Below are 26,827 nucleotides of genomic sequence, written 5' to 3' on the forward strand. Positions count from 1 at the left end.
ATTTTCTAACAGATATTTAGATGGATCTAAGATTTGGCAAGACAACTTTTGTGTCTGATTTGTGTAGACTGTTAGTTGAATCAAGAAAGTCATCATTCTTTCCTATGATTTATAGGTAGATTTGTCTTGTGTTGACTCTACCAGTTTTTACAACAACAACAAAGAGTGCATTTTCGTCTATGAACATCATAAAAAAACAAACTTCGAAATAAGATGGAAGATGAATTTCTTCATGATTTAATGGTTCTCTACATTGAAAAGGAGTTTGCCGATAATATTGATAATGATTCTATGATTGCCGAGTTTTAAGTGAGTGGACCTCGAAGGGTATGATTCAGTTAGTTTTAAATTACTGTTTTTTTTTTGTTGTTTCACAATAAATTTATGCTTGTAATTTTTAATTTATGAGGTTTTGGTTTTATGTCCCCCCCCCCCCCCCCCTCGCGTTGTATGTTTTGAATGATAACAATAAAGGCGTGAGAATGAGTCTCCCACTGGGTTCCAAACCTCAAACAAAAAATATAGAAATTCACAAAATTTTTATGTACTTAAAATTAGCGCACCCCATTTTCAATCCTGGATCCGCCACTGTACTTTATCTAATCATTATAGATCCAACCATTGCCAGATTGTTTATTACACCAAGTATACTGGTGACCATTAGAAGGTAAATTTATTACACCAAGTATACTAGTGACCATTAGAAGGTAAAGAAAGAAAATCACAATCATTAAGAAATTCCATAAATTGTGTCATGTACACAATAGTTCTTCTTTGTCCTCCTTTTTTCTCATTTAGATTTATGATACAATTGAAATCTCTGATCATAGCCTAAGGTTTAGAAGGTACAGGTTTAAGAGTTTTCAACTAATTCCACAAAGAAAGTTGTAATTCTTTATGAGGAAACATATAAAGAAAAGTGCATAGCCAAGAAGTATGGTTAATATGATCAGAAAAACGACAAGACCTAGAGAAAATAATATTGATACTAAAACCATCACCATTCCACAACAAAATAGGACCACCAGATTGTCCAACTGATTCTACTATTTCAGAATACTTAAAACTAAACTTAGAACACAATCATGATGCAGCTGAAGCAGACAACCTAGTATCCAGTAAGCAAAAATTTGAGAGATTTAGCAAAATACAAAGCTTAGCTAAGGAATCCATCCGTAGCACGACTCCTGTAATTCCAAGAGGCAATCCTCATAGCTAATTTGCTGAAGAATGAAGGCTAGCTAAAACGATTAATAAGAAAAGAAAAAGAAAGATAAAACACAAAGACAAGAGGACTCTGGTAATGAAAAAAATTAACATAGTGTACAATACCAAACAGCCACAAGCAACTAACTAAGCCCTTATAAGAAACCAAGATAGCTTTAGAAAGAGTAGGGCAAACCTGGATTTTGAAAGTAGAAAGGTAGACTAGATGTAGAGGTGTAGAGTGAAAATCCAGTGGTCGAGCATGAAAAAGATGTCGGAAAAGGTAGTGCAGTGGCAAGAAGGCCGGAGAAGGATATAGGAAGAGAGGAGAGTGTTCTAGAGGTTCTTCACTTCTTCTTGTAGAAGCTTTTCAGTCCATATGAGTATATCATTAATGCAAATTTCCAGCTAAATTGAGATATATATATATATAGCCGTTCGAGAGCGGACGTCCGCAACCCCGAAAAAGTGCGGACGTCGCTCCTCCGGCCTCTATCAAGCTTCGACGGCGCGGCGCGGCTTGCCGGAGGGGGGCTAGGGGTCTGAGAAGCCGGTCTGCAGTCGGGTGGAGTCACCGGCGACGAGGTTCCGGCGTTGCCCAGAACCTTGCAGTTGCAGGTCCGGTCGCTATCCAGAACGTGCAACCTCGATCGCTGCCCAGAACGGTCCGGGATGCCTCCGGCCTCCCTCCTGCAAGCCACGCGCCGTCGCCGCCTCCTGGAAGCTGCTGCTGCATCGACGTCCGCACTTTAGCGACAGCGCGGACGTCCGCCTGTGATCGGGCCTATATATATATATATATATATACGGAGCGGTTCCAAAGAGGACGTCCGCACTGTTGTTAAAGTGCGGACGTCGACGCTGCAGCTCGGCTCGGGGCGCGACGGAGCTGCGGGGCTTGCCAGACAGACTCCAGGGGTCGGACGGACTGGTCTGCAGTCGATGGAGTCGCCGGCGACGTGGTTGCAGCGCTGCCCAGAAACCTGCAGTTGCAGGTGAGGTCGCTGCCTAGAAACCTGCAACTCCGACCTCCTCCGACCTCGAACGCTGCCCAGAACTGTCCGCCAAGCCTCCGGCCTCCGGCCTCCGTCCGCCAAGCCCTGAGCTGTCGTCGCCGCCGCTGCGTTGCCGTCCGCACTTTAGCAAAGTGCGGACGTCCACTTTGGAACGGGCCTGTATATATATATATATCATCAAGGATTTGAAGAGGACGTCAGTGAAGTTGGAAAGTTACGGACGAAATACGTGTCAGTCACCGATCAACTTAATTTCCATGCGGGTCCCACCCACATCATCTTCTCTCTGTCTCTCAATCCAATTAGTCAACACTCCTCCTCTGTCCCTAACTCTTCCAGTTTTCCAAACACATGGAACTTGCTCTTGATCCTGATCCTCCTCTGTCTCTTTAATCTCCAGAAACAGAAACTTATTGATTAGAAACTGTATCTCCAATATCCAATCCTCAGTATTCATATGTCACTATAGCACTCTAGTGTTGCTGCTCATCTCTCATTCCCCAAAGAAACCCGCCAACCACCGCCGTCTCAAGCTCCACTCCAACTTCACATTCGCTCCTCCCTTCCACCATTCTCATAATCCCATCCCCTTTGACCCTCTCATCTTCTCTAATCTTTAAACATCTACAAGTATGGAATAGTGTGTTATTAGTATTGGGGTAACTGATGTAAAGCTTTCATCAAGATTTTTTTTTCTTTTTAATTGAATCACAGTCAAGCAAAACCCAGATAGTTTTATAAATCCAAACATGAATTTCGAATTAAGAGAGTTGAACCCAGAAATTGATGCCCAGAAACAAGGAAACTATGTATTTGAGAAACATATGCCCAGATAACTCCTTGATTTTGAGATAGAAGAGTGAAATTCAAAAAGATAGAAGTTCATTACCAAACTACTGACCCATAAAAAATAATAAAAAAATTTCTTCTATGTCTAGCTTCATTGGTGAGATACAACCATGGAAACGCAATGGTAGAACAGACTGAAATTTGGAGCAACTGCATACCATTTGAGATGGATCTAGTTTTTTTTTCATCGCTCCGCCTCCGGAAAAAGACCAGGAATGAACCGACCACCATGTGGGTGAAGCTATCCCTCTGGACTTGATGCAGAATTCTGAGTCGAGAAATGTTTTGAGAACCGCCGGCACAGCAACCTGGCACAAGTCGGACTCGTTCTGGATCACTTATCATTTATTAGAAAAAAAAAAAAAAAACCCTAAGCGCTTGCCGCCACCAACGCGCCGTCGTGCGCTGCCAATCATCTGCAATATGCTACAATGTAAGATTCTTACATGGAATTGCCGGGGTATTGTGAATTGTGAGACACAAAGAGCTCTGGTGAATATGGTACAAGTAAAGAACCCAAGTCTCATATTTCTAGCGGAAACCCTAGCGCAACCCGATCACATAACATCCCTCAAGGATCGATTAGGTTTTGAAGGCAGCATCTGCTATGAGGAGACTGAAGGCTCGCAGGGGGTTGCTTTACTATGGAAAGCAGACACCCGGGTCAATCTCAAATCTTGCTCCCCTCATCACATTGATGTGGAAGTAGGCAAACGTGGAACAAATGATTTATGGCGTTTCACGGGACTGTATGGCTTTGCAAGTCGCACTCAACGACAAAGAACATGGAACCTGATCTGCACTCTTGCAGCAGAACCATGTTCGCTTCCTTGGCTCATGGCTGGAGATTTTAATGAAATTTGGTGCAATCGTGACAAATCTGGAGGTCCACCGAGGGCTGCAAGACCAATGGAAGAATTTCGCAGTGCAATGAACAGCAATGGCTTATTTGACATGGGTTATTGGGGCAGCCGGTATACATGGTCAAATCGCCACACAAAGGAACGATTAGATCGAGCCTTCCAATCCATTCAGTGGAGGGAGTGCTTCCCTTTCTCCAGAGTTCTCACCCTCCCTCCATCTGAATCGGACCATTGTCCGTTGTTAATAGAAGTCGCATCTGAACGTTTGCCATGTTGGAGAGCTTCACAAAGATTTCGTTTTGAAGAACTTTGGCATCAATACCCAAAGTGTACTGAGATTATAAAACAATGGTGGGCACAACCACTAACGGGAAATGCTATGCAGCAAGTGGGAGCAAAGATTCAGTCTACTGGGAATCATTTACTTGAATGGCACAGAAAAGAAGTGTCACAAAATAAAGTAGAGATGCGAGTGTTACAAGAGAAGATGAAGGATATTATGTCACATCCCTATTCTCCTCAGCAACATGAGGAACAGCGACAATTGCATGTCAAATATAGTGCTCTTCTTGCTCAAGAAGAAACATACTGGCGGCAGAGATCAAAAACATTTTGGTTGAGGGATGGTGATAAAAATACTGCTTTCTTTCATCAAAAAGCTTCAAATAGAAGAAGCAAAAATCGAATCAAGGGTCTAAAGGATGAGAATGGCGTGTGGCAAACTGAACCTGCAGCAGTACAGCGTCTTCTAATGCAATACTTTACAGATATTTTTACCTCTACAGGAACGAATCGCAATGCCATCATAAATGTCCTAGAAGCAGTTGATGAGAAAGTGACGACTGCCATGAACCTTGAACTCATGAAACCCTATGATGACAAGGAGATCAAAGACGCTCTGTTCCAAATGCATCCTTCAAAAAGTCCGGGTCCTGATGGTATGTCACCCTTCTTCTTTCAAAAGTATTGGAATATTCTCTCTACAGATGTGTGTTTGGGAGTGAAGACGTTTTTAGAGACGGGTGAGTTGGAGTATTCTGCAAACTTCACTCACTTATGCCTCATTCCAAAAATCCCAGATGCATCAGAAGCTAATCAGTTTCGACCAATTGCCTTATGCAATGTTCTATACAGAATCAGCTCCAAAGTAATGGCAAATAGGTTGAAAAAACTAATGCCTTCCATAATCTCACCACTGCAAAGTGCATATGTACCAGGCAGGTTGATCTCAGACAATACACTCGTGGCAACTGAAGTTGCTCACTTCATGCACAAGTTACGTAGCCAAGAAGAAGGTTTCTTATCACTCAAGTTAGACATTAGCAAGGCTTATGACAGACTGGAATGGGATTTCCTAAGAGCAATGTTAACTAAGCTAGGGTTTCATGATCAGTGGATACATATCATCATGAAGTGTGTTGCATCTGTTCATTATTCTCTTCTCATCAATGGACACCCTTCTGAAGCCATTGTCCCAACCAGGGGCATTAGACAAGGTGATCCCCTCTCACCTTACTTATTTATCTTATGTGCAGAAGGCTTATCTGCTTTAATCTCCAAGGCAGTGGAAAGATCTCAATTAAAAGGTCTAACTATGTGTCCGGGAGCTCCCACCTTGCATCACTTATTTTTTGCAGATGATAGTCTAATTTTTGGAGCTGCAACTGAAGCTGAATGTCTAGTCCTGAGACAGATTCTAAATACATATGAGTTGGCTTCTGGACAAAAGGTTAATTACCAGAAGAGTAGTGTGGTGTTCAGTAGGAATGTACATCTCTCTGTTCAGGATAAATTGGCTGCTATGCTTGAGGTTCAAAGGGTGGAAGAGCATGACAGATACTTGGGCTTACCATTGAGAGTTGGCAAGTCTAAGACAAAAATCTTTGCGTATATCAAAGAGAAACTGACAAAAAAGCTCACTGGGTGGAAATCAAAAATCCTCAGTTCAGCGGGTAAGGAAATTCTTCTTAAAGCAGTAGCACAAACAATGCCTTCTTATGCTATGAATTGCTATCTACTTCCAAAATCTCTATGTGATGACATACACCAGCTATGTGCTCAATTCTTTTGGGGTGACACTGACCAAAAGAGAAAAATTCACTGGCGAAGCTGGGGTAGACTCTGCATGACAAAACAAGAAGGAGGATTGGGTTTCAAGAACTTGTATGCTTATAATCTTGCTATGCTAGCAAAACAAGCATGGAGGTTGATTTCAAACCCCCACTCATTAATAGCCAAGGTGTACAAGGCCAAATACTATCCAAATAACTCTTTTTGGGATGCAGAATTGGGAGATGCTCCGTCCTTTTCTTGGAGAAGTATATTGGCAAGCAGACCTGTTCTTGCTGCTGGTATTCAATGGAGAGTGGGAACTGGTGAACATATTGATGTATGGCAGGACGGTTGGATTCCTGCGTGCCCTAAATACCTTGTAAACAAACCACCACATGCTACCATAACCAAGGTTGCAGATTTGATTGATGATACTAATCGGACGTGGAAGCAAGATGTGTTGACTGCTAATTTTCAACCCCAAGTTGTGACAAAAATTCTGGCGATCCCTTTAAGCAGAGTTGCAGGAGAAGATCGTTATCGATGGATGCCTGAGAAAAATGGCAAGTATACAGTGAAGTCGGCTTACTGGATTGCTAGAGAGACAGTGATGGGAAATCTTCTATCTTCTACATCCTCTGGTGATCCTTATCGAGGTTTATGGAAAAAGATTTGGAACACAAAGGTCATTCAGCCAAGCCAAGTAAATATTGGACTTCACCAGTCACACAACAGCTCAAAATCAACGTTGATGGAGCTTTTATGCCTTCCAAAGATAGTGGAGGCATTGGTGGAGTGATCAGAAGAAAAGATGGTTCTTTTGTAGCTGCTTTTTCCAAAACAGTTCAACATGTTTCCTCTCCAAAACATGTTGAGCTGCTAGCTATCAGAGAAGGAATTGATTTTCTTCGTCAAATTGGTGTGCAGGAAGTTTGTCTTGAAAGTGACTGCCAGATTGCTATACAACAGATTGGAGATGCAGATTTTGAGCTCAATGAACATGCCAATCTGTTACTAGATATACATCAGAGTAAGGAATTTGTACAGGAACTGGCTTTTGTTTTTGCTCCTAGAACAGCCAATATGGCAGCGCATAGGCTTGCTGCTTTAGCTTACGAATCCAATACCTCTCAAGTTTGGATCGATCAAGCTCCAGCTCATATTCTGGATGCTTTGGCTTTTGATTGTACCCATCTTGTATAATCAATAAAGTCCTTGATGTTTTACTCAAAAAAAAAAAAAAAGTGATTCTTAAAATAACTAAAAAAAAAAAAAACAAACCCATCACTAGAAAAACACTTAATATATAAATATATATATATATATTGTACGACTGGAGAAGATCTTGCGTGGGGCACCCGCAGGGACACGTGGTGGGGAGCGCCAATTACTGCCCAGTAGGGGGTGTTTTGGGTATTTCACTTTAGAGAGCAGGGGCAGTTTCGAAAGAGATAAAAAAATTCTTTTTTTCTGATTGGGTGGCCGTAAGGCCATGTGGTGGGGAAACCCCTACCTAAGTATTTGCCGTACGACTGTTGTGTGCAGGTGATACTTATCTACATATGCGATAAGAAGAGAGAGACAAGTGGGACCATGAAGAATGTTGATATATGTAATCATCATGAGAACATGTAGAAATGTTGATATGCGAAAATACTGTTCACCCGACACATAAAAGAGAGAAGAAGGCCACGCTATACTTCGTCCTCACACAACCAAAAAAATCATCATGGTTTAGCGTAAATAAGAGCTTTTCTGCTGCAGTAAATTAAAAAAAAAAAAATTAATTTGGAACCGCCTTCTTTTATTTCCTTCCCACCAAAATGAAAAATCCCGAGCCCCTTTCCCAATCCTCGAATCACCCAAACCCCAATTCACTCCCAACCGATAAAATGGTCACCGGCGCCGGAGCAGCCACCTCCAAGAAGCGCCAACGCGCCGTGCACGCCGCCAACTTAACCGCCTCCACCACCACCTCCTCCTCCACCCGCTCCTCCTCTTCCATCGTCCTCGACAAACCCGGCCCCAACCCGATCCACAAACCCCACGACCCTTCTCTCCCTTCCTTCAACGACGTCGCTTCCGCTGACGTCATCCTCCGCCTCTCCGTCGACCCTACCCTCTCAGACCTGACCTCAGATCACTCCCCCGACGACGTCGTTCTCTACCTCCACGCCGCCTGCCTCCGCCGCTGCAAATACTTCGCCGCGCTCTTGTCCGACCGATGGCAGCCGCGGAACCAAGACGGCCGAGACGACGTCGTCTCGGCCGCGCCGTATCGGATCAGCCTGGAAGTCCCGCCGGCCCCCGGAGCCATCGAGGCCCGCATTTCCGTGCTGCGGCTTCTCTACAGCGACGACGACGATTTCGCCTCCACTATAAACACCGCGGCGGCGGCGATCGAGCTCCTCCCGGTGGCCTTGGAGCTTCTCTTCGAGGACTGCGTCCGGCGCTGCGTTCAGTTCCTCGAGGCCGTGCCGTGGACGGAGGAGGAGGAGAGTCGCGTCGTAGCTCTGGTCCCTCTTCTGAGCGAAGACGAATCGAAGGACCTCCTGGCTAGGGTTTCGGGGACGAACAATTCCAGCGAGGAAATGCTGTATGGATTGATCACCTCCGTGATTCACAATCCGAACATGGCTTACGTCAAGGCGTTTGTGGCCAAGCTGCTGAGGGAGTTCTCCGCCAGGGACTCGGCGGAGCGAGTTCTGGAGAGGGCGTTTCAGAGCACCTTCAAGGTGGTCAAGGAGTCCATGGAGGACTACACCAGGCCCGGAGTGAGGGGAGACCACAATGAGACTGAGGCTATCCAGAGGCTGAATTTGCATACGGCTATGACCAATGGGAAGCACCTGCTGTGGCTGGTGGAGAGGATGGTTGAGCTCAGGGTGGCTGATGCCGCGGTCAAGGCTTGGAGCGAGCAGCCATCGTTTACTGCAGATTTGCAGAGGGCGTTTCGTGACGATGCGTGGAGGAATATAGTGCCTGGCCTGCCTGGTGTGTTGCTCCGCTGCACTGCCAAGCTTTCGAGTGCAATTGCTTCCGGCACCATTTTGGTTGCTGCTCAGGTACACTCTATCATCTGCTCAGTTTTGTGGAAATTCATTTTCTAGGCCATTGGGGATTAATGTGATTGATAACTAGGCTGTAGTTATAATATAGGAAGTAGTTTTGTGCTTTATTTTATCCATGGATTAGTTTACATGGTAACTTGAATGAGGAATAGAAGCCACAGTTTCGATTTGTCTCAGTTAAACTTTAGCTGCCCACAGTCTTCAAACACATAGATGTTCAAGATAGGAACTTTCTGTTTTTTTCTACACAATTAATTGCTTAAAGTAATGCTACGTAATTTGCAAATTATTAGAACAGAACTGGTAGGCGGAGCTAATCTATGTTGTTGCTGGTTTTCTTTCACTATGTGTTGCAAATGTACTATCCTACATGTATCTGTTCACATGGGATGTCTTGGCTATTTTCATTTTGAGCGAACACCAATGTGAATCTTTTGGCGAAGACAGAAGCAGCAGCCACTATAAATAGCTTAACAGTATGCTTGGATTGGGAGTAATTTAAATGAGAGAAGTTTTAGATTCACTTAGCTGTATAGTTTTTGTTTTACCTGACTTGATTGCATAGTTAAATGTGGAGTGAAAAAGGAGGTCATTTGCTTTCTTTTCTTCTCTTATGTATGATTCCTTTCTCTTTGAGTTGCAAGTGCACTTGTAAGTGACTTCCTGCTGAAGGGAATGTGAATAAACTTCTTTCAAATAGGGTCGAGAACTCTAGTAGTTTCATTATTTTCCTTTCTGCATCACTTTCCACAATGCTTTGCACAAACATGTTCCAAATTTATGTCCTATTACTAATTGATATTGCTACTTGATTAGCAACCCAGTATTACAGAGTATCCTTGCTTCATTGGTGTTAGAGGTGTTAAATATGTTTCCTTGTAAGTTCCACATCAGTATATAATCTAAAAGATGGTGTTTTTATTTATTTTTCAGGTTAGGAAGAAGCTTGTAAATGATTGGCTTCCTGTTCTGATTGTATGCAAAGACAATACATCACCTCTGACGCCAAATAACAGACCCTTATACCTGGACCTGGAAGAGACATTCCTCAAAATCATCTCTACACTGCCGATGTTAGATGCAAAAGAGTTGTTGCAGCAGTGCCTTGTCTTCTCAACCCGAAATTTTGATGAATGCCCTCATTTGGTCATGGCTTTCAACACCTGGTTCCGCCGTGCTGCTCGACCCCCTCAAGGAATCTAGTGTGTGAGGGTGTTAGCCTTTTGTTAATATGAACTAGTGCTTCTTTGCACTCTTGTTCTTGTGGATATTTATAAGGCTAGATTTTTATTAGGCTGTTTCTGGCATTGTGAATATTACCCTACTGTCCTAGACAGCCAAACTTGGCACCAAGTATATAAACCTCAAACTCTGCGGCAGAAAGTGAGTCTTGCTTCATTGATGCTACCTGATAGCTTTTGAAGTGGTCAGATTTAAATGGTTTCTTGAAAAGTATATGATCTCTTAGGTAAATCTTTAATCTGTTGAAGGGAAGTTTTTGAACTGTAATGGTTAGTTGACTAAGTTCACACAGCTTGCCATTTAATAATGTGCGGATGAATTTCAGAACTTTCCACTTTAACCAGCCTAAATGATTCTTATGATGTTATCCAATTTTTATTCTTTTCATTTCCTTTGTAAGCTGTTCTATTCATCCAAATAGCAGATGTACTTTATTATTTTGAGGGGTCATTTGTTTAATCGAATTGATAAAACCTCATGTCATGTTATGATATTGAGGGTGGCAGAGACTTGGGAAGATGATGATCTCTTTCCATTAGGCTTGGGAATGGTTTGGGTCTGTCTGGAAAGAGGTGGAAGTGGAACCACAACTGACATATCCGGTGGAATGCCAACATATAAGTATGATAATTCGAAGCATAGAAACAAAAGTGAAATTCCAATTTAAGAAGTAAGAAATAGGAACACAGCATTATTCTCAAAAAAAAAAAAAAAAAAAAAGAACACAACATTGGTCTATCACAAGCTCCCATGTGTTGATAGCACTCTTCCAGGCTTCGTCTTCATTGTCTCTTCAAAGATGTATGGTTCTGCAACACAGAAATTGCAGCTAGCATGGAAATCATTGAAACTCCTCATTCTAATTAATGATGAACTTGGTGATGAAGATCCAGCTGCTTGTGACTGGGGTCTGCCCACTAGAGTTACTTATTGTGGAAATCTTTCAACAAACTTTTCTTTACATTCGATCTCTTCATTCACATAGAATTGCCTTTTGCTTCCAATCCCAAGAGATTTTCTCATTGAAGATAACATCTTTAGATATCATTACCTTCTCTAGTGCTCGGCCTTTAATTTGAGTGCTGAAGTATACATAGATGCATTTCCCACCTGAATCATCAAGTTTCTTGCTTGTTTCCTTTGGAATATAAGCATATCATATAAAAACAAACACCTTGAAGTTGACATATGGTTTTCTGCCGCTCCATGCCTCAAATTGTGTTTTGTATTCCACTTTCCTTTGTAGTACACTTGTTCATGAGATACAAAGGAGTGCACACTGCTTCTCTCCATGCTCGTGAGTTTCAGTCTATATTGACTACACCAGGATCAGCAAGTATTACCCTAACTTTTATATGGCGATCAAAGAAAGAAGTTATCACAGTAACTTTATATATGATCCTTCTGCAGATACTGATTTTAAATCCATTTCACACGTCTCTGCCTTGCGTAAAGTTTCTTGCTACTTTGGACCCAAGTCTGGGCTGATTTTTTAATTGTTTGTTTTAGTTTTATTTATTTTAGTTGGTTATTATTGTCTCGCCTTCGGCGTGTAATACTGTAATAAGTACCTACATATATTTTGTAGGGAGAGTCGGGCTACATGCCTGTGTGTGACTCTAAGTGCCTTGTCAGCCCTAGCGAGGCGACTATCTATTGTTAAGTGGTCGCAACCTCCTAGTGGCAGAATGAAACTAAGTGTCGTCGGATTTATTTTCCGGCGGCAACATAGTAGGAAAGCTGTGATTTTGGTATTTATGCTTCGTTGTAGTCGAGTTATCTTTCCGTTATGTTACCGCTTTGTCAAAGCAAATGGAGTAGCCAATAGTGCACTCTTTGCTAATTGGTGCTTGTTAGAATACATATATTTTGTAGAGTTTTCTGATATTATTTCAGGACGTGCTCTAGGTGCTTATTGTAATCAGGGGTTTAGGCTCAATATCCCCCCCTTGTATTCGGCAGTTTCATTAATCAAGGCTGGAGGGTAGCCGCACCAAGCCCTCATTTCAAAAAAAAAAAAAAAAACAATTAACTTCTAGATTCGATTGCACTAGTCAGACCTGATACATTCTGTTTGATGCTCGACATCCTTATAACAAACTAAGGGGAAATATCACCAATGGTCACTGAGTTATGACTTATTCGACACTTAACTCACTGTATTTTCAACAATATCACTTAACTCACTCAGTTTTACATCCGTCTTTCACTTAACTCACTGCCGTTAATTCTACCGTTAGAAGCCGTTAAAATTGAGGGTATATTTGTCAAAACACTAAAAATCATTTTTAACTTAAAAAAACTACATTTATTAGACTTTTTTTCAATTTTTTTAATTTCTGAAATTTCTAATAAAAAATGATTTTTTTAACTTAAATATAATTTGAAAAAAAATTGTCTTTTTTTTTTTAAAAAGTTAGAAATGCATTTTTTTAGTGTTTAGACAAATATACCCTCAATTTACATTTATTAGACTTTTTTCAATTTTTTAAATTTCTAATAAAAAATGATTTTTTTAACTTAAATATAATTTGAAAAAAAATTTGTCTTTAAAAAAAAAAAATTAGAAATGCATTTTTTTAGTGTTTAGACAAATATACCCTCAATTTTAATAGCTTTTAACGGCAGAATTAACGACAGTGAGTTAAGTGAAAGACGGATGTAAAACTGAGTGAGTTAAGTGATATTGTTGAAAATACATTGAGTTAAGTGTCGAATAAGTCATAACTCAGTGACTATTAGTGATGTTTTCCCAACAAACTAATTCTTGTTGTCAAATACAAATCCTCATTTTGAAATCACTGTATCCAAATTTTCAGCCAGCTTTGTCATGATTGTTAGGGAGAATTTCCAGACTCCAATCACACCATCCTCCAGGTAGATGGCTAGTAGATGGCTAAGTTGCCAGGTATTGCATCAGAGAATAGAAGTGAAAGCCTAACAGAAGATTGCATTAGCTGCACTATCAAGGATCTCAACTAACTAATGACTTCTGACTTCATCCCCAATGATATCAAGTTCAGGAGAGACTGGAAAAAAGAAAGCTTTTATGAATATACCTTTGGAACATATTGCAGTTTATCAATTCTAAGACACACAGGAAAATCATGGACTTTCTGCACTTCAGTGCAAATTACAAGCCTTGAGACAGAACGGTATATGTATTATATATGTCAAAAAAACCACAGTTGTTTGTCACTGGAAAGTGAGGGAGCTCCGCGGTGTTAGGGCAAAATGGAAAAATTCAGTGGAAATATGCATTACAGTAGCCGCCTTCTAAAGCTCTGAGTGGTGCCTTGGTAAGTTCGAACAAGCAAACCTACTCCGATGCCAACCCCAACGCATATGCTCAAGCCAATCCCAACACCAACTCTCACACCAGCATTAAACCATGAAAGCTCTCCATCTTCACCTTCTAAATATGTCCCAGAGTAGTACAAGTTATTTTCTCGATTTTCTGGTTTCAGGTCCAAGTATTCTGGTCCCTGTGAAGTTAAATTAAAAAAATATAAAATGCCAAAAAGTTGACAAAAGTAAATGAAAATGCAGAATGCTTGGTCAAAGTGAGTGACAATGCATGTTGTCAGGGAACTCTGATGGTTTCCTAAAGACTACCAAATATATTATGCAAATACTGTCAGGTTTGGCAGCTAAAACCAAATGAGAGCAAGCTACTGCAATCCTATCTGCAAAACTACCATCTTAATTACTATTACGTTGAGAAAATTCCTTGGTTGCTCGAGTCATAAAACTATACCTCATGTCAAGTTGTCAATTAATCAAAAAGCTATCAAATTTTGGATCTGGGAGAATCAGCTGAGAGAAAAAAAACCACACAGGAACACCATACAGTATACAACTCAAAGAAACATATGATGATAAAATTGATACTATGTAGCTTCACAACATTGTACTACAAGATTGTATATGCTCCTCAGGGCATGCAATATTGAACAACTTATTTACTTGGTTATTTAATTTTGGGTGATGATGCAAGTGTATGACAGTATGACCAGTAACAAACTCTGTATCAAGCATGAGCATGGTAAATGAAACATTGTCACAACAGAGAGCAGGACAAATCCAACTAGCAGATTACGTACAATTGAGTCTGCAACCATACTAAATAGGGAGCATATAAATACCTGAAACATGAACCTAGAAGGATTATTATTCTCGTCTTCAGTTGCATCATACTCTGGTATTGAATCCAATAACCCCTTCCTCGTATGCTTCTTCCAAGGACTGAGCTGTAAAGTCTTTGTTAGAATTATTGGAGTTCCCAAGAAGGACCCTGCAATGTATACTTCAATTGAGGGTGTTGCAGACTCTGAACCTGTAAACTGCTTTGGTTTAAAGAAGCCAGTGCTTGCAATTATATTTGTTTCACAATTCATGCTCCATCTCAGGCCATGATGATCTGTTTCCGCAATGAAACCAATATTATTACACAACTCTAAAACCCCAGATAGCACGATAACATCCTTGTCAAAAACCTCAAACTTCACACTTCCGGTCATCCTTATACTATCAGTGCTGACAAACGTAGCTTCTTCTGACTTCTTATCTAACCGGTCTCTTCGAAGAAGAGTTGTTGCCCCATCTGAATACATGCTAGTTCTAACACCATTGACTTCAAGAAGGGTATCAGCATCCAATGGAATGTGATTTACCGTGAGGAATTCTGGAGCCGAATCATCAATCTCACATTTGCTAATCCTAACATAGAAAACTCTTACATCAAGCCAAGGTAGTGACACCTTGGGTTGGTAGGTGGATTGTCTCCCAACCATGTGGCCATCACCAGTTGACCCACGACCATTTGAAATAGGTCCATGGCCATTTGAAGTAGGTGCATAGCCATTTAAAATAGGTGTGTGGCTGTTTGATGTCTCATAAGAATTTTCCATGATACACTATTCTTCAGTTTTCCTCTATGAGATTTGAAAATACTTCCACTTCAACTGAGTTCATGAAGTGATATGCTTACAGATGGAACTCCTATGAGAATAGCAAACCTACATTCACATCAATGAAATCAATTTAAACCAATCATTGCAACATCGCATGGAGATGAAAAACAGAAAGGGCAGGAAACTCGGCTGCTTGTATGCAAGGAAATGAAAGAACTTTCTATCTATTTGTAACAAAACCAGTTGGGACAAAAGAAAACCCAGTTCCTAGAGTCGAAACCATAATCAGAAGTCAGAACAAGATAAATAATAAAACAAAATAAAAGGTAAGAGAAGAAGCTTTACTTAATTAGACAGGAAACCCATCAAGGGAATGAGCTGAATAGCAGAACCGACCATGAATGCAAGTATTTTTGTAATAAATCAACTGAGAAACAAATAACTATCAAGTGCAAGGAAAGAGCAGTAGCAAAAAGAAACACCAAAACAAAGAAAAAAATAGAGAGGATAAAGTACAGGATAATATGGGAGAAAATCCAAAAATCACAAGTCCTAGCAGTTGAAACCCCAAGATTGATGGCTAAATCCCAACAAAATGATCTTTGACTTCATGCCTGGTTTAAGACCACATCAAACTGAAAACAAATCCAAAGGGTTCAACTAGAAACTTACAAGCTAGTAGCAGCAGAGGTGCAGAGCAATAAAGCTAAAGGCTTGAAGGTTTTTAACTACTGCAAATTGTTGACAGGGAATATAATTCAATATATGTATTAAACCCATATAAATTCAGCCTGCAAACGAAAACCTTCTTATTACTGATCAAAACAGGCTGAAAACGACATGGAAGCTCACAGCTGCCAACAAAATTACAGCAATAAACGACATTTTCCCCACTTCATATAAACAGACAAACAACGTGTGATGTGAGTGTGCGTGTAATCACCAACACTGATTTAAAACCCAGAAAAACTCACCACAAGTACCTCACATCCCCGACAAACCATATGATAAAGACTCCAATCCACCCAAACGAAAGCTTTTGATTGATTCCCTTCCGCACAGAAAATTTGTGGCCACGCAAGAGCAAATCCCAATTTATCAAATCAGAAAACAGAGAGGTACCCGAGTCCTATGCATTATCATGAAAAGTAAGACCAACCCAGTTCCTCAAATTTCACAAATAACAAAAGGGTTTCTCTTAATTTGGGTTTAGCAAGTAGATTCTTAATGGGATGGAGGAGAGGCATAAATTTTATTTATTAGAAGTGGGGTGTCTCATTATGTATCTGATTGGAATGTGATGAGATCTTATCCTAGAAGAAGGGATAGATGGCATGCAGTCGGCATGAGAAAGGGACGTTCTATTTTGCATCAAACGTACCAAAAAATCAGTTGATATCAAAGCAGTTCTGCCACGCAATTGCACTTGGCTGACACTGAGAGTGTGAACCAACATGGCCGGTGATGGTGATGGTGATGGTGTTAGAATACCAATCTCCCACGTCGAAAAAATAAAAGATATTTAGCACTTGAGCACTTGGCACATTTTTCTTTAAACCCCCATTTATAAGAAAAAGTTGCCAGAGATGGACGTATTAAGCATTTTCTCCAATACGGTTTTTGATACAACTCATGCTTCGTTGATGAATTACATTGAAAATTCGCCTTAGGATTAGCTCAATCTCATTACATTAGGAATAGAATTAAAATTAGATTAGATCACAAATTCGATATCTCTCCGATGTGACCAAAAAAAAAAGAATTGCATTGAAAAACCTCACATGCCATGTTACAGTGTTCCCATATAATGCAAATATATCATATCTGGGTAACGTGATTTGACATTTTAAAACTTGTTCAACCCTATTTAGTGAAATCACTCTTCAATATAAAGCCAAATAGTTCACAATTCTGCATTCCTGTGAAAAGAGACTGAAATTAATTTAGACCCTCAACAATACATTATTACCCAAAATCAGCTTTATGCCTCGGCACGTCACATGCATCCCGCATGAGCCGAACAAGTAGATACCATACTAGGCAGTATTAAGTACTAACCATACAAACAAAAGGCACAGTTCCTATATTTCTAGGTTCACAAGTTTTAGTTCTTGTGTCCAAGCATACATTATGCGCCATAACAATGGAATGGGTCTGTGTTATAGTTTAAGTAAAATGAAAATTGATGAAGGAATCGTCTAAGAAACAGCAATTTCTGCACCACAAGGAGCTCAGTACAGTGCAACTTGATCGAAGTGATGCCAGGTTGCTTGGTTAGATTTGGTTCATGTTCAGCTGGGATCGACAAGCCCTACCCAAGAATAATTTATAATTAGCTTAACAACCATACTATTTACTGAAGAAAAGAAAAAATGTAACCAGTCAAACAATTATAAGTACAAAAAATATGAAGCTGCTCAAGGTTGAACAGATTAGATTAGTTCTGCTTTAACCCATTAGCAGGCTATAGGCTACTTTATTTAAATGGACATTCCAATAAGATATCTAGTGATTCTAGTCTAACCAGTCATAAGTTTGGACAATGACCTAGTCATTAAAATGAGCGGTAGTCAAACAATTTCTCTATCACATCACAGTTATCCTTTATGACCCACATAAAGGAGATCATGCTAAGGTTAATCAGGATAGTGATGATCATCATCATTTCGGCCTAATCCCCTACGATGTCAATTTTTTCTATTGAAATTGTATACAAAACAGCCACTACTGTGGATTTAACACAGTATCTCCTCAGATACCAAGCCCTAACCATCTGTGTGTTCCCTAGGGGACCATCTAGCTTTCTCATATCAGTTACCAATTAGAAATCTGAGAACAACCTATAGGAAAACCAAAACCAAACTCTGCACAAACTCCAACCAGTTCTTTCTCCACACAAGTTTATGATTGCTTTGGCCAATTCATTGCACACAAAGTCTTTCCTATTGGTATTAAGCTAGGGGATTATCTAATGTCTCCTATCAGTGACCAATTAGAAACCAGAGAACCACCCATAGGAAAACACAACCAAATTCTGCAAAAACTCCAACTAGTTATTTCCAAACACAAGTTTATGACTGCTTTGGCCAATTCATTGCATACAAAGCCTTTTCTATTGCTATTAAGCTAGTAGTTTAACTACCCCCAAGTCCTAGACTGAAGGACAGGTAGTTCCAAGTATTTCAGAGGTTCACTGAAGCACACAAAACGTCCAAGTAAATAACTGTGTGACGAGAAGAGATCGGACGTCAACCTTAGGAATGTACTTGATAAGATTACAATGTGCATACTAAATATTCAATATTCAAGAAAAAGTGAATATATTTTAGGAAAACCAAGTAAAACTTACACAATGCAATTGCCAGAAATCAAAGGGAAAAATGAAAGGACAAAGATGGAGGAGCCACTATGCAAGCCTATTTGGTTGAAAACTTGAAATGACTTCAGCCCGGAGTTGTTGTCACCGAGGAACTGCAACGTCTAAAGACCAATTAAGAAATATAGGAGAAGATCAGTAGATGAAGAAACTCTACCGATAAAGAGAAAAAAATATTGTTTAGTTGGTGGAAAAGGGTGTGGCAAAGAACCTAATGACCCTTGGCTTTAGCACTAAAAAATCCTCAAAATCTCCCTTCCATCCAACTCGCAAACAGTCGTGCATTTTTTTTTTCTTTTGGTAACCACATGCAGTGATATAATCAAATATGCATGAGTCCTAAAAGGGGGTAAAACAAGTTTTCAAAATGACATCTTTATTATATCAATTATCAAACAAGTCAAGCCCGAACAGAAATCTAGTTCTTTCACAAACACATTAATAAAATGCTAATCATGACTGACAATGAAGAAATATTAACACCAATTAGAGTTGCAGTAAAAATAAATAATTTATTGGCATACAGCTATTTTATATTTATAAAAAACTGCAATCCATATGAATAGTCTAAGCATTAATCAACATGTACTTTGAAATCAGCAGGAGAGCAAAAATCATCCTCAAAAGAACCACCAAGCAACTCAACAGAAGTTTAATGTCAGCAACTAAATAACCAAAATAAAAAAGTTGACATCAGCTACACAAGGCAGAGTCCAAACATTCAAGACATGAAAGGTTCTTTTTTCCGTTCATAAAGTGACACAGAGGGAAAATCCTATGCACCGGTTGCCTCACATAGCCGGCGGGCCTTGTCACAATGGTGATGCAAGACCTATACCAGATGTAAAAAAGATGAGTCAGAGATAGACATCCATTGAAAAAAAGAAGACGTATTCAGTGCAATACTATGCACTAGACAAGAAACGACCAACTTATGCGCTGCTCGTTACTGAACAGTCTCAACTCTAACCACATCGGTGCTCTAACTTAGACAAGTACCCATGTTTTGGTTCTCAAAATTAATGACAGAAAACAACCATTCAAGAAAAGGTTCAAGCTTTCACTGAGATTCACTCAACTATGCAAAGGGTCTGCCAAATTAATAACTACAACTAACAACTAAACACAAAGGAAACCTCAGTTGTCAAAAGACCAGAACACTTGAAAGACACAAACACCAATCGAAAACAGAGAAGGGTATTAAGTTAAGTGGGTTACCCTGAGAAAGGCAACTCCAGCAGGTGGAATCGAAGGCAATGTTGGACTTGAGCCGAGCAGAAGCAATGGCACTGTGAAGCGGCATCATTGACTCCAAGCTTCCCAATACCGAAACAAACCTGTACATATTACAAATAACAATCATGATGAGAATTGGAAAAATTGGAAGAAGTGGGTGAGCTGGGGTTTGAGAAAGGTTGAACCTTATAGCGCTAGGCATGGCTTTGGTGGAGGAAGCAAAGGGAGACGACATGGGTTTGGGGTTTAAGGCGTTGAGGGAGCTCTGGGTGAGAGTTCTGGAGCGAGATGATATGGATCTTGAGCCAGCCATGAGAGCTGATCTGCACAACGAAGCCATTTTCTGGAGAAGAGTGACTGGAAACGAAGGGAGAGTGAGTTGAATTGGTTGAACCGGTAGAGGCAGAGACTCGCTTAAACCCTACCCGTTGCTGCTAAGGGAAAGTTGTTTGGGCCTATATTCGGCGATCTCCACTTATATTCGGTGTCAAGCCCAGTCCACAAACAAATGTGATTGAGAATTTAGGAATGGCAACCATTTACAAGGAACAAGAGATGGAGGAGTGATGGTAACGTCTTCTAGTTTATGGTAATGAATTGAAATAGCCAGATGACCTAAGCTATAAGAGCAAGCTTATCTGTTGGGTTACCGTGTCAGAATACTGTCTATTTTTTTTTTATATCTATTTTCATCTGTTGGGTCTGGGTCTGGGTCATCCAGTCATGACACTGTTCATTTAATATTATATTAATTATTTATTATAACTAAGAAATATATAATGTAAATAAATAAAGGACTAAAGTCTGTTTAGTCCATGTACTATGCATCTCTCATCGTTTCAGTCCCTGACATTCCAATTTAATCTGAAAAGTCCCTGAGGTCTCAATTTCCGTTTAGTAGGTCATTTCGCGGGAAATTAGAAATTGGCCTTGGGTGAATGTCCAATATACCCCTCAGTTATTTTTTTTTTTCCTTTTTAATTTTTTTTTTCTTTTTTTTCTTTTTCCTTTTTAATTTCTTTTTTCTTTTTCCTTTTTAATTTCATTTTTCCTTTTTTTATTTTTCTTTTTTTCCTTTTTCCATTTTAATTTCTTTTTTTTCTTTTTTCTTTTTTCTTTTTCCTTTTTAATTTCTTTTTTTCATTTTTTTTCTTTTTCTTTTTAATTTCTTTTTTCTTTTTTTTTTCATTTTTCCTTTTTTCTTTTTTCTTTTTTTCTTTTTAATTTCTTTTTTTCCTTTTTAATTTCTTTTTTGCTATTTCTTCTTTTTTTCTTGTTCCTTTTTAATTTTTTTTCCTTTTTAAGTTCTTTTTCTTTTTCGTTTTGCCTACTTTCTACTTCCTCAACCCACCAATCCCATTCCGATCAAACTCCACAACCCATCTGTTTCCCAATCAGCTCAGAAATTCACCGCTAAACCACTCCCCTCTTGTTTTCACAGCCTACTTCTCTCCCTCCCACTCAAATCCCACTTTCTCTCTCCACATCAAGCCTCAATTTGGAAACTTTTCACTGAAAACTACCATTTTTTCAAACTCTGAGGTTTTTGGGTCTTGCTCAAAATGGTGATTTGGATTTTGGGTTTGGTTGAAATGGTGGTTTTTGATGGCCAAGTTGACAAAAACCAGAAGTGAAGAAGAAGAATAGTGATGGAAAAGAAAAATGGCCGCTGGCGTGGAGAACAAGAATTGGGGTTTCGGGTCGATCTGGATTGGTTCGCCGACGTGGCGCTACTGATGCAGCAAAATACGATGGTCATTAAAAAGGAAAAAGAAAAAAGAAAAAAGAAAAAAAAAGAAAAAAGAAATTAAAAAGGAAAAAAGAAAAATAAAAAAGGAAAAAAGAAATTAAAATGGAAAAAGGAAAAAAAGAAAAATAAAAAGAAAAAGAAAAAAAATAAATTAAAAAGGAAAAAGAAAAAAGAAACAAGAAAAAAAAGAAATTAAAAAGGAAAAAGAAAAAAAATTAAAATGGAAAAAGGAAAAAAAGAAAAAAAAAGGAAAAAGAAAAAAAAGGAAAAAGAAAAAAGAAACAAGAAAAAAAAAGAAATTAAAAAGGAAAAAGAAAAAAGAAATTAAAATGGAAAAAGGAAAAAAATAAAAATAAAAAAAGGAAAAATGAAATTAAAAAGAAAAAAGAAAAAATAAAAAAAATAAATTAAAAAGGAAAAAAAAAATATAACTGAGGGGTATATTAGACATTTCACCCAAGGCTAATTCCTAATTTCCTGCGGAAATGACCTATTAGACGGAAATTGAGACCTCAGGGACTTTTCAGATTAAATTGGAATGTCAGGGACTGAAACGATGAGAGAGGCATAGTACAGGGACTAAACATACTTTAGCCCATAAATAAACTTCCAAAAACAAAAAGGGTCACCTTTCATGCTAAAGGGAATGGCTAACCCTATTCTCTCTCTAGCGGCGCCTCTCTCTAGTGCTAACCATAACGTCGTTCCCGTGTGACGGTGCCAAACACAGCTCCAGCCAACCAATCTCAAGGCGTCTCTGTCTACCTCTCTCCCTTGATCTACGTGATGGTGTTTCTGCTTCAGCAATGGTCGGACTGCCCTCTTGGGATGGTTGCTTCCCATCTGATCTTATCTAGACGGGGCTGCCTTTTGCCTTCTCTTCTAATTCTAGGCGGCTACCGTATCTTAATCTGAATCAAGGAATGCAAAATTCCTATCTCGAACTCGGCAAAGGCGATGCCACTGGGTATGGCGGTAGTGTTGATCTTGGTTCCTTGAGGTTTGATCTATTCGGACCGGAGACCAATGCGAAGGATGGAGGCGCGCCACTACAAGCATGTGACGGTGCTGTCGCGATGGGGCTGTTGATGTCAATGAAGCTGGCTGCTGGTGGCAGATTTTCATGGGCTCGAGTACATAACTGGATCTGGGTGTCCAGATCATTGTGGCAGGTGTTGTGCCGTTTTGGGGCTCCTATCCGAGCCTAGCTCTCGGTGGCTTTGACCACGGAAACTGCGGAATTACCGTCGACTATGTCAGTGTTCAGACTATGGCTGGTTAAACGGTCGACGGTGACTTTGGTGGCGGGGGAAGTATGCTGGTGGGTCCTTGGGCCGCTAGTTAGGATTGCAGCATTGAAATCAAGTTTTGGGCCGGGATCTCTTAAGCCCAAAATGAGCATTGGGTTTTTGTACTCATTTTTTAATTAGTTTTGATTTAGCTAGCCTATTACTATGCGAGATTAGTTCATAGTTATAGGCTGGCTTTAAATAAGTGAGCGATAAGTTCTAATAATGATAGACCAACTAATGTACCACTGTGGCTCCTCTACGAAGCCTTGTTCTGTCCATTGTTATGTGGCAGCGAGTGGGTACGTATGTAAGAGCATCTTTAGTAGACTCTCTATTTTGGAGAGCATGTTTAGCTTTTCATCTATTTTAGCAGCTGCACCAGACTCCTAAGTGGCTCTCTATTATAACTTTTAGCTATCTCGCTCCTAAATATAGAGAGCGAGATGAGGCTCTCTATAATTTAAAACATTCATTTTAAGTTACTTTATGTAATTTATAAATACATTTAAGCAATCTAATCTTCATTTTAAAAATAATATAAATTCAAAACTAGCTAAAATAGAGAGCATTGATGCAGACGTATTTCTAAAGTGGCTAGCTAAAGTGACTTTTTAGCTACTTTGGCTAAAATTTGACTCAAAAATGGCTAGCATTGCTAAAGATGCTCTAAAATGGCCTTTTTGGCATGCGCTATTTATCAATAAAATTATCATTAATTCAAAAATATAAGGTAAATAAATAAATATTAGTGATGAGCATTTTGAATAAATATTTTAGATGAACAATAAATTTACTAAGTGATATTAATTTTGATAATTTTTTAAGTGGCCACCAATGGTTTTTTTTTTTTTTTTTTTTAATCAAATAATTATCTTTATTGAAAGAAGCCTTAAGTCGGCTGATTACAATCTGATTGTAAAACGTCCAGAATGCATTCTGGAACCTTATCAATCCAAACTGATGTATAGTTTTCATCAAAAGCTATACTAGCTAGCCTATGAGCTACTGCATTACAAGTTTTAGGAGCAAAACAAATCTGCACTCCTGGGAAGGACGCCATAGTCATCCTTATATCATCAATAATTGCAGAATAATCAATCAGATCGTACCTTTGGTTTCCTATGTCCAAAGTAGCTTCCAGGCAATCAGACTCTATCACCACAGATTGCACCTTCAAAGATTGTAACAGTTGCAAACCTTCTTTGATTGCTAGGAGCTCTACCTGTTTGGCACTATCCACATGTTGTACTGGCTGTGTAAATGCAGCTTTGAAACCACCATCCCCATCACGCAAGATTCCTCCTAGACCACCTTTCATTTGGTTTGGTAAGAAACTACCATCATTTAGTTTCCATCGCTTTTCCGGAACAGCCTTTCATGGCCACCAATAGTTATGGAACGTACAAGGAATGATATGAAAAAAAAAAAAAAAAAAATTGAATGTAGACATTTAAATCCTATGGCTAGGAATGTTTACCTTTGCAATCCATTTTTCAAAAAGCCCGACGGGAGGCTACTCTTCTTCTCCAGCATGGCCTCGATTTCCATGTCCCATTTCAATGGAACTATGAAATAAGACCACCCATCATTCAACTCCCTGCAACAAAATTCTTTGGATGTCTGCCTTAACCCCTGGCTAATAGCACATCCAAGTAGCTGAGACGACCAGTAGATGAAGCCCTTAGCCCCCTCCATCCGGGAGGTTTTTCTAGCACTCCTGTTCGCGTAGATTATCTTCCAGCATCTGCGGATGCTCCTTAACTGCTACCTGTTACATATGCACCCATGCGATATCATGCTGACTGCTACCAAAGCAACATTTCCCAGTAGTCCACCCATGTTATCAGGGGCGGCCCTGAGGGTTGCCGCCTGAGGCAGCCGCCTCAGGCCACCGGCTCTCGGGGGCCTCCGTAGTTTCTGTAGATATGTTAAAGATAGTATAAATATTTTGTTTGCTTTTACAAACAATGGATGGCATGTTGCTCCAGCGGAACTCTAATCAGTTTGCGTCCTCCCCACCAAGGTTCGAATCCCAGATTCTCATTCTTGTTTTCACTTCTCTTTTTTTTATTTAATCTCTTAAGTCAATTTTTCTTGGACCCCGTGGCCCAGCCCACTGTTTTTTTTTTGTTCTTCTTCTTTTTCTATATAAACTTTCCTTTTTGCATATGACTAACTAATTTAATTCAGAAATTTATGTAGGGAATAAAAATTCATATACTTTTGTTTTGTTATTAATTTCATATTTACTTTTATTCAAAATACATGATTTTGTATTGTTATTTGAAGCAATATGTACTAGTTTTCTGCTCACATGCTCTGCATGTGTAAAATTTTTGTAATTATTATATTGAGAAAAAAATAAAAGTTATTTGAGAAAAAAGAAAGTGGGAAGTTATCTGAATTGTGGGTGGTTATTGCAGACATGGGTAGTTAACTATTTGAAAATTATTTATTTTATTTTTTATATGATTTTTTATTTGCTATTTACCATAGTACCACTCAATTATTTAAAATTATTTAAAATTAATATAAGGTTTAAGGGCTTTATTGTCTTTTCACACCCATTTTGGCTAACAAAGCCTCTTCTCTTAATAATAGTATATATATATATATATATATACGGGAGGCCACATTTTAATTCTTCGCCTCAAGCCATTACAATCTCAGGACCGGCCCTGCATGTTATCCAACTTAATTAAGAGTCTTCTTGGCAAAATTAACTCTCGAAACAGGAACTTCTAATGTTTGACTTCCCTTCACAGTTCGCCAAGTTGTCGCCAGGAGACTACTACTACTACTTCCACAGCCTGTGGTGGCTATCAATACTCTGTCTTCCTATCTCCCTTTGTAGAACAATTCCATCGGTAAGCCATTTCTATTTTGTAATCCTTTTCTGCAAAGGTAATGGTTGTAACATTTCATTCTTAGAAACTTTGTCAGAAGTCGAACTTGATGGTAGGAGTGTTGTGGTGGTGGAGATTATGGCAGTTGATTCTGGTATTAGCAGTGAGTGGCAGTGTACGTATGTCATTACAATAATGGCAGCGGCGACCATATTGGTGCAATGGTAATATATGGCGACCATATTTGGTGGAATGCCGACCGTGGTGGTGATCATGCTAGTGATTGTAGTAAGGGTTGCAGTAGTGGCAAAGAGGAGTTGGGATGGTACTTGTGACACTGTGATGGTGGTTGATGCGGTCCATTTAAAAGAAAGAAAAGGAAAGACATTTGAAAGCAGCAATCCCACTAATGTACAGTAAATACAACCTAAGATTTGAGGTTTGATACAAGTATTTAGTCTAGGAGCAGGTTAAAATATCTCTTTTATGTGAAGCAGTTACAGTTAAGGACCTTTGAATCAGAAGATGCCCGTTTAGGCTACAAGTGTCTACACATTGTACCTAAAGGATTAAGCACTAGGTTTACTTAATTAGGAGGCTTATATTCCCTGCCCTTTGATGCATTCACTTGTCATATTCATGTGATATCTTTTTTGGTGCAGCTTGGTCCAAAGGTTGAGGGTGTGAGGAAGCCCGTCAATCCATTTGTATTTCTTTTCCGGCTAATTCTTTGAGCAACTGCAGGAGCTTACTATATATGTGTGCAGTGTGCTAATTCCCATTTACATGATCAAAGATCAAATTGTTCCAAAGGGAAAACCCATCTGAATTGGGAGTTAAAAAATGAAAAAGGAATGTTAGCATTCTCATCCTTTTTCATGATTACAGTGACCAGTGAAGGTCTAGGCATTGTGCTGCCGATATGGAACTCTACAACATAACTTTGTTAGAATTGTGTTGTACAAGTGACTAAATTGCTCTGTAATGTCATTTTACCTTCTTGTTGTATAACATTTCATATTTTTCTTTTTCTTGCTGAGTTTCATAATAATGGGAAAGCTATTCATTGCCTACATTGGGACTTCTAAAGAATTGCCCTCCGATAACTCTTGGGG

The 26,827-nt window shown here is 39.4% G+C and overlaps 3 protein-coding genes across 12 annotated transcripts; 1 reads left to right on the plus strand and 2 right to left on the minus strand.

Moving 5' to 3' along the window:
* The first annotated feature begins 7,698 nt into the window (after positions 1-7,698).
* LOC133738511 (BTB/POZ domain-containing protein At3g05675-like) lies at positions 7,699-10,512 on the plus strand. The gene is made up of 2 exons (XM_062166066.1): positions 7,699-9,051; positions 9,991-10,512. Exons 1-2 carry the CDS (start codon positions 7,810-7,812, stop codon positions 10,258-10,260), a joined length of 1,512 nt encoding a protein of 503 aa, XP_062022050.1. The 5' UTR covers positions 7,699-7,809; the 3' UTR covers positions 10,261-10,512.
* Positions 10,513-13,326: 2,814 nt separating this feature from the next.
* On the minus strand, positions 13,327-16,516 carry LOC133736635 (uncharacterized protein At1g01500-like). 8 transcript variants are annotated; one of them, XM_062164199.1, is made up of 5 exons: positions 16,187-16,516; positions 15,885-15,943; positions 15,558-15,639; positions 14,445-15,317; positions 13,327-13,784 (listed from the first exon to the last, which is right to left on the minus strand). In XM_062164199.1, the coding sequence occupies exons 4-5, from the start codon at positions 15,207-15,209 to the stop codon at positions 13,560-13,562; spliced, it is 990 nt and encodes a 329-aa protein (XP_062020183.1). In that variant the 5' UTR covers positions 15,210-15,317; positions 15,558-15,639; positions 15,885-15,943; positions 16,187-16,516; the 3' UTR covers positions 13,327-13,559. The 8 variants fall into 8 exon arrangements, with proteins under 8 accessions (XP_062020183.1, XP_062020184.1, XP_062020181.1 ...); XM_062164200.1 differs by lacking the exon at positions 15,885-15,943; XM_062164197.1 differs by lacking the exon at positions 15,558-15,639.
* Positions 16,517-17,101: 585 nt separating this feature from the next.
* On the minus strand, positions 17,102-20,262 carry LOC133736636 (protein NONRESPONDING TO OXYLIPINS 2, mitochondrial). Of its 3 annotated transcripts, XR_009859645.1 has the most exons (4): positions 20,010-20,262; positions 19,807-19,925; positions 18,562-18,692; positions 17,102-17,523 (listed from the first exon to the last, which is right to left on the minus strand). XR_009859645.1 is itself a non-coding variant. In XM_062164203.1 (3 exons), the coding sequence occupies exons 1-3, from the start codon at positions 20,162-20,164 to the stop codon at positions 17,504-17,506; spliced, it is 294 nt and encodes a 97-aa protein (XP_062020187.1). In that variant the 5' UTR covers positions 20,165-20,260; the 3' UTR covers positions 17,102-17,503. The 3 variants fall into 3 exon arrangements, 2 of the variants coding, with proteins under 2 accessions (XP_062020187.1, XP_062020188.1); XM_062164203.1 differs by lacking the exon at positions 18,562-18,692 and having other exon boundaries at positions 20,010-20,260; XM_062164204.1 differs by lacking the exons at positions 17,102-17,523; positions 18,562-18,692 and adding an exon at positions 19,093-19,420 and having other exon boundaries at positions 20,010-20,260.
* Between the last annotated feature and the right edge of the window lie 6,565 nt (positions 20,263-26,827).

The sequence above is a fragment of the Rosa rugosa genome, chromosome 3 (genome assembly GCF_958449725.1).
Source record: "Rosa rugosa chromosome 3, drRosRugo1.1, whole genome shotgun sequence".
NCBI classification, from domain to species: Eukaryota; Viridiplantae; Streptophyta; class Magnoliopsida; order Rosales; family Rosaceae; genus Rosa; species Rosa rugosa.